Source organism: Rattus rattus, chromosome 18 (assembly GCF_011064425.1).
Source record: "Rattus rattus isolate New Zealand chromosome 18, Rrattus_CSIRO_v1, whole genome shotgun sequence".
Taxonomy (NCBI): domain Eukaryota; kingdom Metazoa; phylum Chordata; class Mammalia; order Rodentia; family Muridae; genus Rattus; species Rattus rattus.
The window spans coordinates 42,873,593-42,886,762 of NC_046171.1; the positions used below are offsets into that span (position 1 = coordinate 42,873,593).

The window sequence follows — 13,170 nt, forward strand, 5'->3', positions numbered from 1 at the left end:
CTCACAAAACATAAATTCCACCGAGCAGTTGTTATTTCAAATACTTTATCACTGTTCTCTCAAACCGTCAGAATGTGCCAGAAATCGCGATGCTTTGGCATCTGAATTCTATTGTGCAGACTGCTTCTTGCCTCTGGAAGTGACACAAAAATCCTCTCTCATACCATGTGGTCCAATTTGGGTTTGGAAAATAGGTCACTAAAATTATAATGATAATTTCTAAGTCTTAGAGCAGTTTGCAGCGTTACCACATCCTTTAAATCTCGTGTTCCCTTCCAATAGCCCTGCGTGTTGGCTGTTTAGTTTCCACAATAAACTTCTGGTGAACTGAAGTGAAATCCTCATTGGACCACGGAAGATCGGAGCGTGGCAGATCACGAGACATCGGAACCAAAACAGAGGTGTTTTCCTTCTTTTTTCTCTAATGGTTGTTGAAATTTTCATACATTAGTATACCATTCCCACCCATGTTCTTCCCTGTCTGGTTCCTCCAGCACCCCCACTCCCTCTCAAATTTACTTTCTCTCCTTTATTATTGTTACATATATAACTATATATTATATATACAGACATATATAAACATGTGTAAACATACATAAACACACAGGACGTGTTCTTTGCTATTGTGCATGTATTATATGTGCTTAGGGATGACCTCCTGGCACTGGATACTATCAGGGGGCTTATCCCCTTATCAGAGGGGACTGCTTCCCCTCCTCTCAGCAGTCACTAACTGCCCAGAGCTCTTCACTCAGGGGCGGGGCCTTGTGAGAGTCCCCCCATCCATGTTGGCATGTCGCCTGTGGTGCCGTTATGTAGGTCTTTGTTTTGGCAAGCACATTGCTGTGATTAATCTTCGGATTCTTATGCCGGGTTTAATCCTACTATAGATTCAGTGGCAAGGGGTCAGCAATTCCAAAGAAGTTTCCTCCTGGATCAACCAAGACCTTACAATGAAATCACACCTCAGGGTGTCGGTGACTTCCAACCGGAGCACATCTACAGCTGTCTCTCCGGTTGCCTTCGCATTTGATCACCAGCCTAGACTCCCCTTAATTAATTTGCATTATTGGAGATGGGATGTGCAAAATCGACACTTGAAACTGAATCTTCCCGTTCTACAACTATCTGGCATCACACGTGACTGCGTGCTCTGCACTTCCAATAGCCACCCCTAGCTCTTTCAAGGCCTCTTTCCCCCTCCCTTACCGGCAGGCCTCCTAAGGACAGATTACAGCTCTGTCACTCAGTCTGAAGGCATGCTCTCATAAAGTTAAACAGCTAGGTCAGAGATATGAAGGAGGCCATTTTTACTATTTCTTCATTCCTCCTTTTTTTTCTTTTTATTTGTGCATGCACATGCACATGTGTATGTGCGTGCACATATGTATGTACATTCACAGATGTATGTGGATACATGCGCACGTGTGTATGGAGAACAGGAGGAGTGGGAGTGTCCTCAGTTGCTTCTCCACATTATTTGTTTTAGATTCTCTCGCTGAACCTGGAGATGGCTGATTCAATTACATTTGGCATGTCTAAAGAAGGCCCCATGAGCCTCCCTGCTTCTGTCCCCGAGGCTTTCCAGAGCTGAGATTACAGGCATGCAGCTGCACCTGCGATTTTATAAGAGTTCTGGGGATCTGAAGACTTACACAACAGGCACTTTCCCCACTGAGACATCTCTCCAGCCTCTCTTTTTGCCTCTCAAGCTCTTTTGATATGATATGATATGATATGATATATATATTGAATACACACACAGATTTTATATATATATATATATATGGAGAGAGGGAGAGAGAAAGAGAGGTGGGGAGAGAGAGAGAGGGAGAGAGAGAGAGAAGGAGAGAGAGAGGTGGGGGGAGAGAATCTTAATTCCTATGTTCCTTTGACACCTATGTTCCTTTGCTCACCCAACTAGAGGTCTTACATAAATGTCAAAGTTCAGGGCTAGGAACGTAGCTGGTGGAGTGCTTGCTTACCATGCACAGAGCCCTGAGTTAGGTCCTCTGCACTGCAGAAGCTGGTTACTGTGGCCTGGAATCACGGCTCTGCAGAGGTAGAAGCGGGAGGATCGGAAACTCAAGGTCTGACTGTGCTACAGAAGGATTTCAAGGTCAGCCTGGGCTGTGTGAGTGAGACCTATCTATTTTCTTCAAAGAAAATGATAATACGAGTAAGCACCCTCACACTTCTGAGAACTCTAATTGCTACAATTTTTAGAAAAGATAATTGAACTGTGAATTAAAACCTTTAAACATTTAAATACTGTCTGACTTGGCAGTTGTATTTGGATCCTTTAGCAACTACCCTAAGAAAATAGGTACAAAGAGATTTATGTTCAGAAATTCTTATCTCAATGTTGTTTTCTTGGGGGAAAAAACCTAAGTATCAAACAATTGGAACTTCGTTAAATAAATTTCAGTCTAATCATACAATAAAATGCTATTTTGCTGCTAAAATATATGCTGTAAATACATTTTAGTGTCTTGAAAAGCTATTAGTAATATAATAAGTTTTAAAGGAAAACCAATTCCTTTTTTAAATTGTACATCATACATGGGAAACATATATATATATATATACACATATATATATGTATATAGTGTGTGTATGTATATATGTGCATATGTATATACAGATATGTATATAGATATGTATATATAATGCTGACAATAATTATGTCTACTGGGAAATTAAAGCTTTATTTTGCTTTCTATTGCTTGTCTGAGACTTATTTGATAACTTTTATTATTTGTGCTGCGGTGTATGTGTGTGTTTAGACTGTGTGGAAATATATGTACATGTGTGTGCAGTGCCTTTAGAGGCCAGAAGAGGGCATCAGATCCTGTGGAGCAAGTGTTGGAGGCAGTCGTGAGCTTTCCGTCTAAAGCCAGGCCTCTGCGTGGGCAATGTGTGCTCCTAACAGCTAAGCGTCTCCCCAGCCCACTCTTCGCCCACTTCTATTACTTATTCTACTATCTGTCATGACCGTGTGCCGTTTTTGTAAAAAATAAAAAGCCAATTTCAATTAAAACTTAATTAACCTATAGTTTCACTCATAGGCAACCATATCAGGCACACCCACAATTTAAATGTTAATAAAAAGGATCTGTCAGTTACGTTACTTAACTTCACAACATTCTGACATGTGTTATCAAAAAGTAGAGCGCATGAGAAGTACTTTGAAAGGAAGAGGAAACTCCCGATCCAGAGCAGCTCACAAGCTGAGGGAGAGCCGTCGGGGTAGAGGAGATTCTGATACTCTCTGCTGGGCGTGGTTATGGATATCAGAATGATAATTAGTTTTGGGAAATACTTTCTCTCTTGCTGCGTCCATGTGTTCTGCCTGACTCGTGCGTGGGGTCAACTCTTAAAGTCTCATGGCCTTGCTAAGAGAGAGAGATAGAGAACTGGAGAGAGGTGGAGTCCTGCTCTGTTCCAGAATGGAATATGAATGCACTCGCTTAGATCAGTTGCAGCTCTGTGCTCAGGAGGGGCCCGTGGCTGAGTCTAAGTTGTCTCTTGTAACACAGACCCAGTGGACTAGTTTTATTTTATGGTTATGCTAAGAGAAAGGTCAGGAAGTGGAATTTAGATAGTGCAGAAGAGATGTGTAAAAAGCTTCTCGCAGACTGCAAAGTGCTTCCACATTTATAGTCCCACTGGGTCACATGGCAGAAGACAGATCCCCCACGGGTGACTGATTAGGTGGCCATAACCATGCACAAACTAATACAAGTGGCCTGCCTGGCCCTCGTGGTATAGACTTTATACAGGGCACTCTGCTTTTATTTGTCTGGCTGTAGCTTCCTCACTTCAGGTCCCTTACAGACAATCACAGGGCTTTATTTTGGGTCACTTTGCAACAATGTAACCAGTCATCTCCACATTGATCTTAATAAAGTAGATAGTGCAGGGGATACATTATAACACGGACCCCCAAACCAGAACAACTGAGAAGAGTCCTCCTTCTCTACAGATATTTTCCAAACTCCGCCGATAGACAATTGTCATATAAAACCAAAATCATTTCCTGCCGCATATAAAATCTGTGTTGCTTCCATGAGACATACAGTAACCAATCACGTGCCTATTGTACTTTACTGCCAAGACATCAACTGCCCTAAAAGGGTCAAAGAAATGCTGGGAAAGGGTGGCTAGTAGCCCTGGCTGGCACAGTGGCAGTCATGGCAGGTGTACAGCTGTGTGCAGCTGTGTTTTATCACAGTCGCAAAACTAGCCTTAAAAAAAAAAAATCTAAAAAGTCGCTAAGACTTGTTGCATTTTTTTCCTGTCTGTGTCAGAGACACTTGACTTTCCTGAAGTTTGGTGTTCCCAAGGCTTTTGTTAGAAGAGAGAGACTAATGGCCATCCATCAGTCTACAGAGACTAAAATACACACACTCAGCAGACTTTGCTCACATGAGCACCCATGTCTGTTTCTATGTTTCAACTGGCACTGTGTTTAAAAAGTGGTCTAGTTTCCCTCCGTCTACACTGTAATGTCCCTTCTCATTCAGGCAAACATTCAATAATTTCACTAGTTAGAAAGAAAAGTGTGGTAGATAGCTCAGCCCTGAAGAGGAAGTTTTAGACACCAGCGATACTGTTTATTACCTTCTCGTTTTTCTCTTCTAACACCTTTTTTTTTTTTTCAAAAAGAAGTGTAAAGCCTTATTAAGTCAATCAGACATTTCCTCAGACATCAAGATCCAAAGAGGCTGGCCTTTCTCTGGAGGTCTTCCTGTAGGAACCACTCGCGCTCACTAATATTTACTCTTCATTGAGGCCCTGTTTTTGACTTTCCTTAGAACTGCGTTACCTCTTGGTTCCTATAAGTCTGTCTTTCCCAGAAGAAAAACAGGACTTGGCTCCTTGGAGCAGTGCTTGGCAAGCACCGAGGCAGGAAACACAGAAGGGAGTGAGTCTGTCAGACTCATTTTCTTCTATTTCAAATGCTTATTTCAGATTCGGGGGGGAAGTGGAGTGCTCCTTTTCCACTTCCTAGTATTTGGAACCTACAAGCTGTACAAGGCTTAGAGAATGGTATTGTACCATGCACCATACTCATCCAGTTGCCAATGGAGACTCTTAGAGAAATCTCATCCTACTAGGACAGTCCGTTTAGCTCTCTGAGCCCTTGTGCCATCTCTTAAGACCGGCCGGCTGGAATGAGCAACTGAGAGAAATGCCAAAGGTTCCGCAATGTCCCATCCCTGCTCCCAAGGGGCTAGGATTATGCCCCATTTACCTTAGTCCCTAACCCTGCCACATAGCACACCTGAGGCCCCAGCTCAGTCTGATATAATGTGTGAAGGTCCCAGAGAGCGACTGGTCCTAAATCCACTTACTAAGTTCCGGAGACATACTGCAACTGACCCCAGAATGGTGTTTCCCAAGCTGAGACTTAAGATATACCTACCTTGGACATAAGTTCATTTCAGCCTAAAACACATGGGCTTTTCCAATCCACACTCTGATTCCTCTCATTTTTCTTTATAACATCAAGTCATTCAACTCGGTAGCTTGCTTTCCTGTCCCCAGCAATTAACAGAGGCCATTTCTAAAGCCCAACAGAGACCATCAGGGAACAAACCAGAAAATCCCATGGAAATGTTCCTACTAATACTAACAGATGTGCACCCCTCAAACTGTGGGAAACAAAACCGAAGTATAATTTTGGGTACGAATTAGTTATTGATGATATTTGTAGACAGAAACCTTCAGCAAAGGTGAGACCTTGTGACATTCCACAGAAATAACCCTTAGTTGAGTACTTGATAAAGAAGCCAAACCCTGTAAATAAATTGAGAATGGGAGGCTTCCAGGTCAGAATGCCCAATCTGAGCACATTAGATTTGTCAAAGTTTTGAAAGATAAAAATTTGACTCATCACCTCTACTTCTAGTTTAGAACTTTTTGAATTGTGCTATTGTTTGGGACCTACAGAGCACAGTTTACTAAGGCTATGTGCACAAATACATGTCTTGATCACAGAAAGTTTATACATATATTTATATCTGTTCATTCATTAAGACATAGTTTTTCTATGATATCTACCACGTTCTGGGAGAACTCCTGAGCTAACTAGTTCTTCCGCATGTTGGAATTTCTCTGCCCTGACTTCTATGTGACTCTGACACATGTTAGCTAACAGCATACCAGAGTTACATTGACGGAGATAGATAGAGTCATTTTAGAAGCCCAAAGTTAATCAAGCTATACAACTTTTTGATTGCTGGCTCAGTTTTCAGCCCCTTCTTCACTATCTAGCACTTTACGGTGCCTCTTAAGGAAGGCTTGGTAATTATAACTAAGTCCAGCAAAAGGATCTGCTCAGCTCTTCTTTAAGCCAGAGTCAAAAGAAGCAAAGATAAAGAAACACCACAAGGCTCCCAGGAAGACAAACACTCCTGCTGGGAGGACATTTTCCCCTGAAGTACACCATAGTCAAGCTACGCCAAGTCGTGTACTTTTCACACACAAAATTATATTGTATCAAATTTAAATTTGTTACAACTGCCATACCCATTAAACCAGTGATAACGGAAAGCGTAACCCGATATCTGATCTACTGAAACAGCAACCAACATTAGCCCACAGCCGTGTGAAGACCACCCCCACTGCCATCACTGGTGTCAGCTAAACCTCAGTCAGTTTGCCTTCTCCAGCCATTTCTGGCTAACTCTGCGATTGTCACGATTAGGAAGATCTTGAAGTGTCTGAGTGAGGCAGTTCTGTCGGCCATTCCTGACACTCTGCATTTGCTGCACTTAAAATAGACACTCGTACCAGTGTCCTTTCTATTACCCAAAGGAGAGAAGGGGGGGAAAATCACATACACACCAGTCCCTTTTCTTTCAGCTCACAGAGAAGCAACTCAATCCAAGGAGTGTTGAAACCTGAGTAGGTCACTGTACACCGCGATAAAATTCCCTAATCCCTGGGCCAAATCTCCCCAAGGGGGGCCTCCTCCCGATCCTCCACTTCCCGGGCTGACTTTTCCATTCGCTCTCTCCTTTCCCGTTTCATTTCCCCTACCTTCAAGCCTTGATATGTGATCCGAGGTGGGGGCTCAGGTTTCCGTTTTTACAGCTTAGGCCCCGCTAGCTGTATACATTCCTTTCTTTCTGCTGGGCTGTGATTACTTACCAGGGTTTGGTTTACACTGGTCCAGATGAAGACAAACACAGCCAAGCTGCCCGGCAGCACTGATATGAACCTGTGCAAGGCTACATTGTGTTCTGAATGACATTTTGTTGCACACATTTTTATACAGGACAACCAACTTATTATGTTACCCTAGACTTCAGTTCAGGAAGCTGATGGGATAATCATACCAGGAGGGGTCAGGAAAGGGGGTTGTTGTTGTGGCTATTAATATTAAACTCAGAAAAAATATTAATGAGCTCAAAATAAGTCTGTGACTTTGGAAGCGACTTTAAACAAAGATTTTTTTAAGGCATTTTTTTAAAGAATACCTGTAGACCCACTAGACACCCTGGCATGGTGTACAGGGACATGACTGAAAAATTCTGCCAGACCCTTTCATTTTGTTCCAAACCAGAGAGAAAAATGCCACAATTGAATTACGTGCTGCTAAAGGGGCGCGGGGTGGGGGGAGCTTCTTTTAATGCCACAGAATGAAACAAGGATTGAGGCTTCAAATAGTAGAAGGCAATTTAGAGAAAGAAAAATAACACTTTTTTTTTTTAAAGGAAGTTCTGTGCATCCAGGTTAATCCCATACTCGGTCTTGCAGCATGGGCTGAAAACTGTGTAATTTTTCCCCTTCACACAATGTTGTTTTTGTTTCTTCCTCCCTAGTTCAGACAAACATCTGTTATACTGTAGAAGGACAACTATCTCCCAAACCACGGAGAGCCTGCAGCCAAAGCCAACAGCACCAGCCCCAAGCATTGAGCACAGTCAGCCTTTATATCCAGCCGGGATAACATTTCACATGTTTTGATTAAAATTAGCTAATTTGTAATTCTAGAACCTATGAAACTTAAAAGCTGCCATCCATATAGAGGGCGTTAGGCAGCATCTTAAAGGGCCAGAGCTAGCTGTGGTGGCCTGGTGGCCTTCTCTGGTTGTCTCCCACACGCCATTTAAAAAACGGACACGGGAAAGTAATGTTGAAAGGCAAGACAGGAGGGAAAGGCCAGAACTGTAGAGCACACTGGGCCACATGGAGAGAAAACAACTTTCACAGATCTTTCTTTTCTTTTTTTAAAACTGTCTATCATTAGAATCAATGGTGGTTTCTGTTACAGGGAATGGTATTAATTTCCAAGGCAAAGCTTCCTAACTTTCCCAGACGGATACCTCCTGCTTCCAGACACTAAATTCTTCACCACCACCTCCCAAAATAAAAGCCCTACTTCCAAAACGTGAAATACAAGTGAAACTCCCGCGAGAGGGGTAAAGCTACCAACATACACCTAGTTTCACAAACACGTAAGATGTGTGTCTGTCTGCCCCTTCTAAATGTGGGCTTCATCTCAGCACCCTCTCACCAAATGTGCTCGCTATAACCAAGAAGATGCCAAAAACCGCAATTAACAGTGAATTAGTCCCATACCATTTTAACCAGTTTGCCTTTCAAATACAAACTTAACCAAAGCTGACCAAGTCACCTGACCCTATTGAAGATTCCATGCAGAAGTGGGGAACACCAAGAAACGTGAAAAAACAAGCCTTATATATATTTAATGTCATAGAAACACATCTATATACGAAAAGAGATTTCTTTTTCAAATCGAGAAACTCGTGAAATGCACACGCAAGATAAAATCCTCGCCCAGGCAAAACACACAACTTTGAGGAAAATAAAGAAGTGGGGGTGAGGAGAAGAGCCCAGGCTGAGCCGTGTTCTTGGGCTTCAACGCGAACAGCTGGAGCGCCAGGAGGCTGCGCTAGCCACCTCTGGAGCACCGCTGGCCTGGCAGGGCGCCCGGCCTCGCAGAGAGGACTCCGGGCTGGCCTTCGCGAACAATGGGCAGGCGGCTGCGGAGGCCGCCCCTCAGACAGCTGGCTTTCAGCCGGGCTTGCCGGGTCTGCTAACTGGAAAGTGAGGCGTGCAGAGGCGAGCGGGAGAGCCAGGGCAGCGGCGGAGAGGAGCGGCCGGGGACAGCCAGGCGAGCCCGCTGGCTGCAGCGTCCTCGACCCGCGCAGCTCCGGCCCAAGCCTCGGGCACTGACAGCTACACGGCCGCAGCTGGCGAGTTGGAGCAAAACGGGATCACCGAGCCTGGGGATGGACCGGGAAGAGGGATGGAATCCAGGTATCCCGGGTGCCCCGGCCCAGCGGCTCTTAACTTTGGAGGGGTCCGGAGATTCATCTCCGAAAAAGGGAGAAAGGCTACACCGACCCTCGGGAAAGCCTCCGTACCAAGCTCACTCGCCACTAGGGTTCAATGCCCTCGCCCGGCAACATCTGTGCGGATCTAGGGTTTGTGAGGTTAAATAGTGTGCCCCCCGCCCCCATCAAATCTGAGGTTGGCAGATTTCGGAGACGCAGCCCGTGAGTTGGCTTCGGCTTTGCACCTGGAGGGGGAGCTGAGGCGTCCCAGGGACCCGGCAGAAACTGACAAGCGCGCCCCTGTCCCCCCCGCAGCCTACACAACAGCCCGAAGGGAGCGGACGGAATAAAGAGCTCGGTCTCCCCGGCCCCCGAGTCCGAAAATACCTTCATCTCCTCGTTGATTTCCCTCTTCACGGGGTGAGCTGGTTTCCGGCTCCTTTTATTTTCCGGAGGTCTCCCTTCTTTCTCCATTTCTGCCATGTTTTTGTGTCTGGTTTCTGTGGAGATGAAATGGCTGCTGCCGCCGCCGGCGGTAGTGGTGGTGGTGGTGGCGGTGGCGGTGGCGGAGGTGGAGGTGGTGCTGATGGTGGCAACGCTGGCGGAGGTAGCGGGGCTGGCGGGTCCGGGGCTGGGAGGGGGTTTGGGGGGGGGGAGGGAGACAGGCGAGGGAGGAGCGGGGTCTCTTCTAGCGGCGGAGACCGTCAGTGGCCGTCACGGGGAAGGGTAGCCCGGGGAGTCTCGGGGATGCCGCCGCCGCCGCTCCTGCCGTCGCCGCCGCCGCTCCTGCTGCCGCCGCTGCCGGTGCCACCGCCGCCGCTCCCGCTCCCGCCGCCGCCGGGCTGCATCCTCGGGGCCCGAAGGAGTCGTCAGCCATCTTCCTGCGCTCTGTCTGTCCGCATGGGCGAGAGCAGCGCCGGCCACGGCGGAGACAGCTGCTCTGGGCGTGCGTGCGTGGATCTGTGTGTGCGCCCGGGAGAGCGCGCCAGCCCCGGCGCCCTGCGCCTCCCGCGAGCCGAGCCGCGGGCGGAGGGAGGGACTGAGCGGGGAGGGGTCCGAGGGAGGGGAGGCTGGGGGGGGGGGACAAGGCCAGCCCCCTGCTCGCGAGCGGGCGTGGCTTCCCAGTCGCTGTAGACGCGGATGCTGCGCGGCTCCGGGGGCTGCTGGCGGCCGCCTGCTCCTGGGCGGCGGGCACCGGCCCTTCTCGCAGCCGCCACCTCCTCGCAACGACCCTGCCTGCTCCCGAGCTCCGTGCCGTGGGCTTCGGTGGGCTCGGAGCTGGCTTCTGAGAGTGACCTAGAGGCCGCTGAGGCAAAACGTATCGGGGTGAAGGGTGGAGGTGGAGCGGTGAAAGGGCGCAGGGACCTGAAGGCAGGGCGAGCACTCGGCCCCAGGGTTACAGCGCCGGGGAGCGGAGGGAAACCTAGACCGGACCCACCGCTCAGGCTCCAGTGTCCTGCTCCGGGGGCCACTGCAGACTACTATGTGGAGGCCGAATGTCCCTTAGCCAGGTCCCCAGCACAGCGCGCCGTCAGACTGTTTGCCAGGAAGCTTTTCGCCTTCCTGAGAAGGACTTCGAAGTAGGACAACTCAGCCTTCGGCTCCCTGATTTTCTTTCTTGCTCTCTCCCTCCCCCCTCTGCCCCAAACGAAGGCTTGTGCTCTGTTACAAAGTAGCATCTTTACCGGGTGACCCGGCTTGCACCCTCGCCATGCCCTGAGCTTAATGGGAAGGGTTGGGCTTAGTGGGTTCTGCTGTGCGCGCAGGATTCCCTCGCAGGATCCGTCCCTCCAGAAGCCCCACGTCCTCGCCACGCACGGCAGGACCCTCTCCTCTCCGCCGGGTTTTACACTCTTCTACCAGACTCGCATCTGCGGGTTCCAGTGCCCAGCTCATCCTCCATGCGCTCACGTGTTTCCTCTTGGGCCGCCTCTGTCCACGCCCTGGACCAAGGTCGGCTTCGCCTGTCCCTCTTTTGGGTTGAGGTTTTGGCGTGAACCGTTAGATGAGGCTCCAGAGACAACACACAGCTCTGAAAAGCTCCTACACACGCTGCAAAGGGACGGCACCTAGATGTTCCCAGCTCAGCTTTGCCACGCCGCTCCACTTTGTAATTACCTGACACAATGTGATATGGGGTTGTCCATTGTTCCCCGGCTTGTTATTACGGAGTGTTCATTATGACAGTGGTGGAATTTAAAATTACACATTTTTAAGTACTTAAAAGATAGAATGAATTCGGTGTGGGGGTATGAGTAAGCTTTTCATTAAAATCTCAGTTCAGCCTATCAAGTGGGATTCATTCTGAGTATTGCCTTGCCTAATTTGCATTTTAGCATTGTTTTGTCTCTTAAGCGTCGAATTAAAGATATCTGGGAGCGTACTCTGCAGGGCTGAACAACTCCAAGAGGCCTGTTTTGCATTTTAGCACAATGTGTTTCGTACACACCAAGTGCCAAATATTTGGGAGTGTCCCCTGGAAAACAACTCCTTGCACCTTGTCTTTCCTGTGCTGAGGGTGCGAGGGGGAAGCGGTACCCAGCTGCTTCCATTACCTGTCTATCCCAAGCCATCCAGGAGGCCTGTGGGAGCTACTAAGAGACAGCCTTTGCCTTTTAGGGGGTCATAGTAAAAGGCCAGGGGTTCGGGGTAATAAACCCTGTATTCATTACAAGGTTGCAAGGAATTAAGGAAGGGAATAGATGGAAATCGAGGGAACGTGAACGTGCACCCAACTTGAGAGCCCCAAGTCCTCTGGCCGGGTCTCCAATTTTGCAGTAGACCTTGGAAAACCTCCAGCGACTGGGTAGTTAAGGCTAAGAGAAGCCCAGACTCCTTCCAGATCACTAAGGAGTGTGGTGTATGGTGGGCTGCACTTTAGACAGAGGGCATCTCTGTTATACTGTTGTTGGTAGGGGAAAGGAGGAAGTCCTTAGTGTTCTTAAAAATCACAATTTCACCCAAACAATACAGAGACCACAACAGGTTAGCTCTTTCCATTCTGTCCTCTTCATGTTTAGCTCGAGAGGTGGTGGGAAAACGTTTTTCTCCCTTAACTTGGTAAAACTACAGACACATGTTGTAAAGTAAACTATGCAATAAGAAGCCTTTGTCTCTTGGAAACATATTTACGTCTTCTCTGTTTCCTTTGGTTGCCAGAGCTGTCACAATTGACTCACTGTTGTTCGGCTGATATCAAGTAACAAGTTGTATACCCCCTGTCTTAGATACAGTTTCACCAGTTAAGAAACAAGTAAACAGAAAAGGTAAACTCCAGCCCCGATTTATATTTAGAAGCAGCTGCACTTCTTTCTAAGGGAGTAACTTTAAAGAAACAGCCCAGGGGTTTAATGACATCCATCAGCCACCTGTTCCTCCCTGCCCTCTAGAAAACTGAGGTAAGACGATTGGACCAGACCCCGTGAAGCAGATCTTTACTTACAATGGAAACTCCTTGTCAGTATATCTGGGAAAAACCGTTACCCTGACCTGAACTTTGGAACTGTAATCGCTACATGTTCATGAATCTCTGTTTTCCCAAACGTACCGTAGAAGGCAGTTAGTTACACCAAGAGTTGGCGCTTTATACACTTAGAATCATGAGTGGAATCATGTTCCCTGAGTAACTTCTTTGTAAACTGTAACTGTGGGCAGAAGCAATAACATAAATATGTTTCTGAAGACTTCCCTCCTTCCTCCAGCCCACACACAGCATCCAAGCCTCCTGGTATACAATTAGACCTCAGTTTCCCCCCTCATTACCCCTGCTAATCACCAAGATAGGCACAGGGCCAATCTTGTGTGTATTCCTCAGTTACCTTTTGGTGTTCTCCCTACTTTAGAGTTCCTCTTGGTCTTA

The 13,170-nt window shown here is 47.3% G+C and overlaps 2 protein-coding genes across 3 annotated transcripts in view; one reads left to right on the forward strand and one right to left on the reverse strand.

Annotated features, from left to right (window-relative positions):
* Positions 1 to 10,325, reverse strand: part of Sobp (sine oculis binding protein homolog) — a 176,039-nt gene extending 165,714 nt beyond the window's left edge. For both annotated transcript variants that reach the window (XM_032888871.1, XM_032888869.1), the window contains exon 1: positions 9,699 to 10,325. In XM_032888871.1, the coding sequence (XP_032744762.1) occupies positions 9,699 to 9,794 (96 nt within the window). In that variant the 5' untranslated portion in view covers positions 9,795 to 10,325. The remainder of the gene's footprint in view (positions 1 to 9,698) is intronic.
* Positions 10,326 to 10,441: 116 nt separating this feature from the next.
* On the forward strand, positions 10,442 to 12,410 carry LOC116887156. The gene has a single exon (XM_032888703.1). It carries the CDS (start codon positions 10,452 to 10,454, stop codon positions 10,893 to 10,895), a length of 444 nt encoding a protein of 147 aa, XP_032744594.1. The 5' UTR covers positions 10,442 to 10,451; the 3' UTR covers positions 10,896 to 12,410.
* The last annotated feature ends 760 nt before the right edge of the window (positions 12,411 to 13,170 follow it).

Bases quoted from the DNA above. Each gene is read 5' to 3' on its own strand.
- LOC116887156 (XM_032888703.1), top strand. From the start codon at position 10,452: ATGCTGCGCGGCTCCGGGGGCTGCTGGCGGCCGCCTGCTCCTGGGCGG.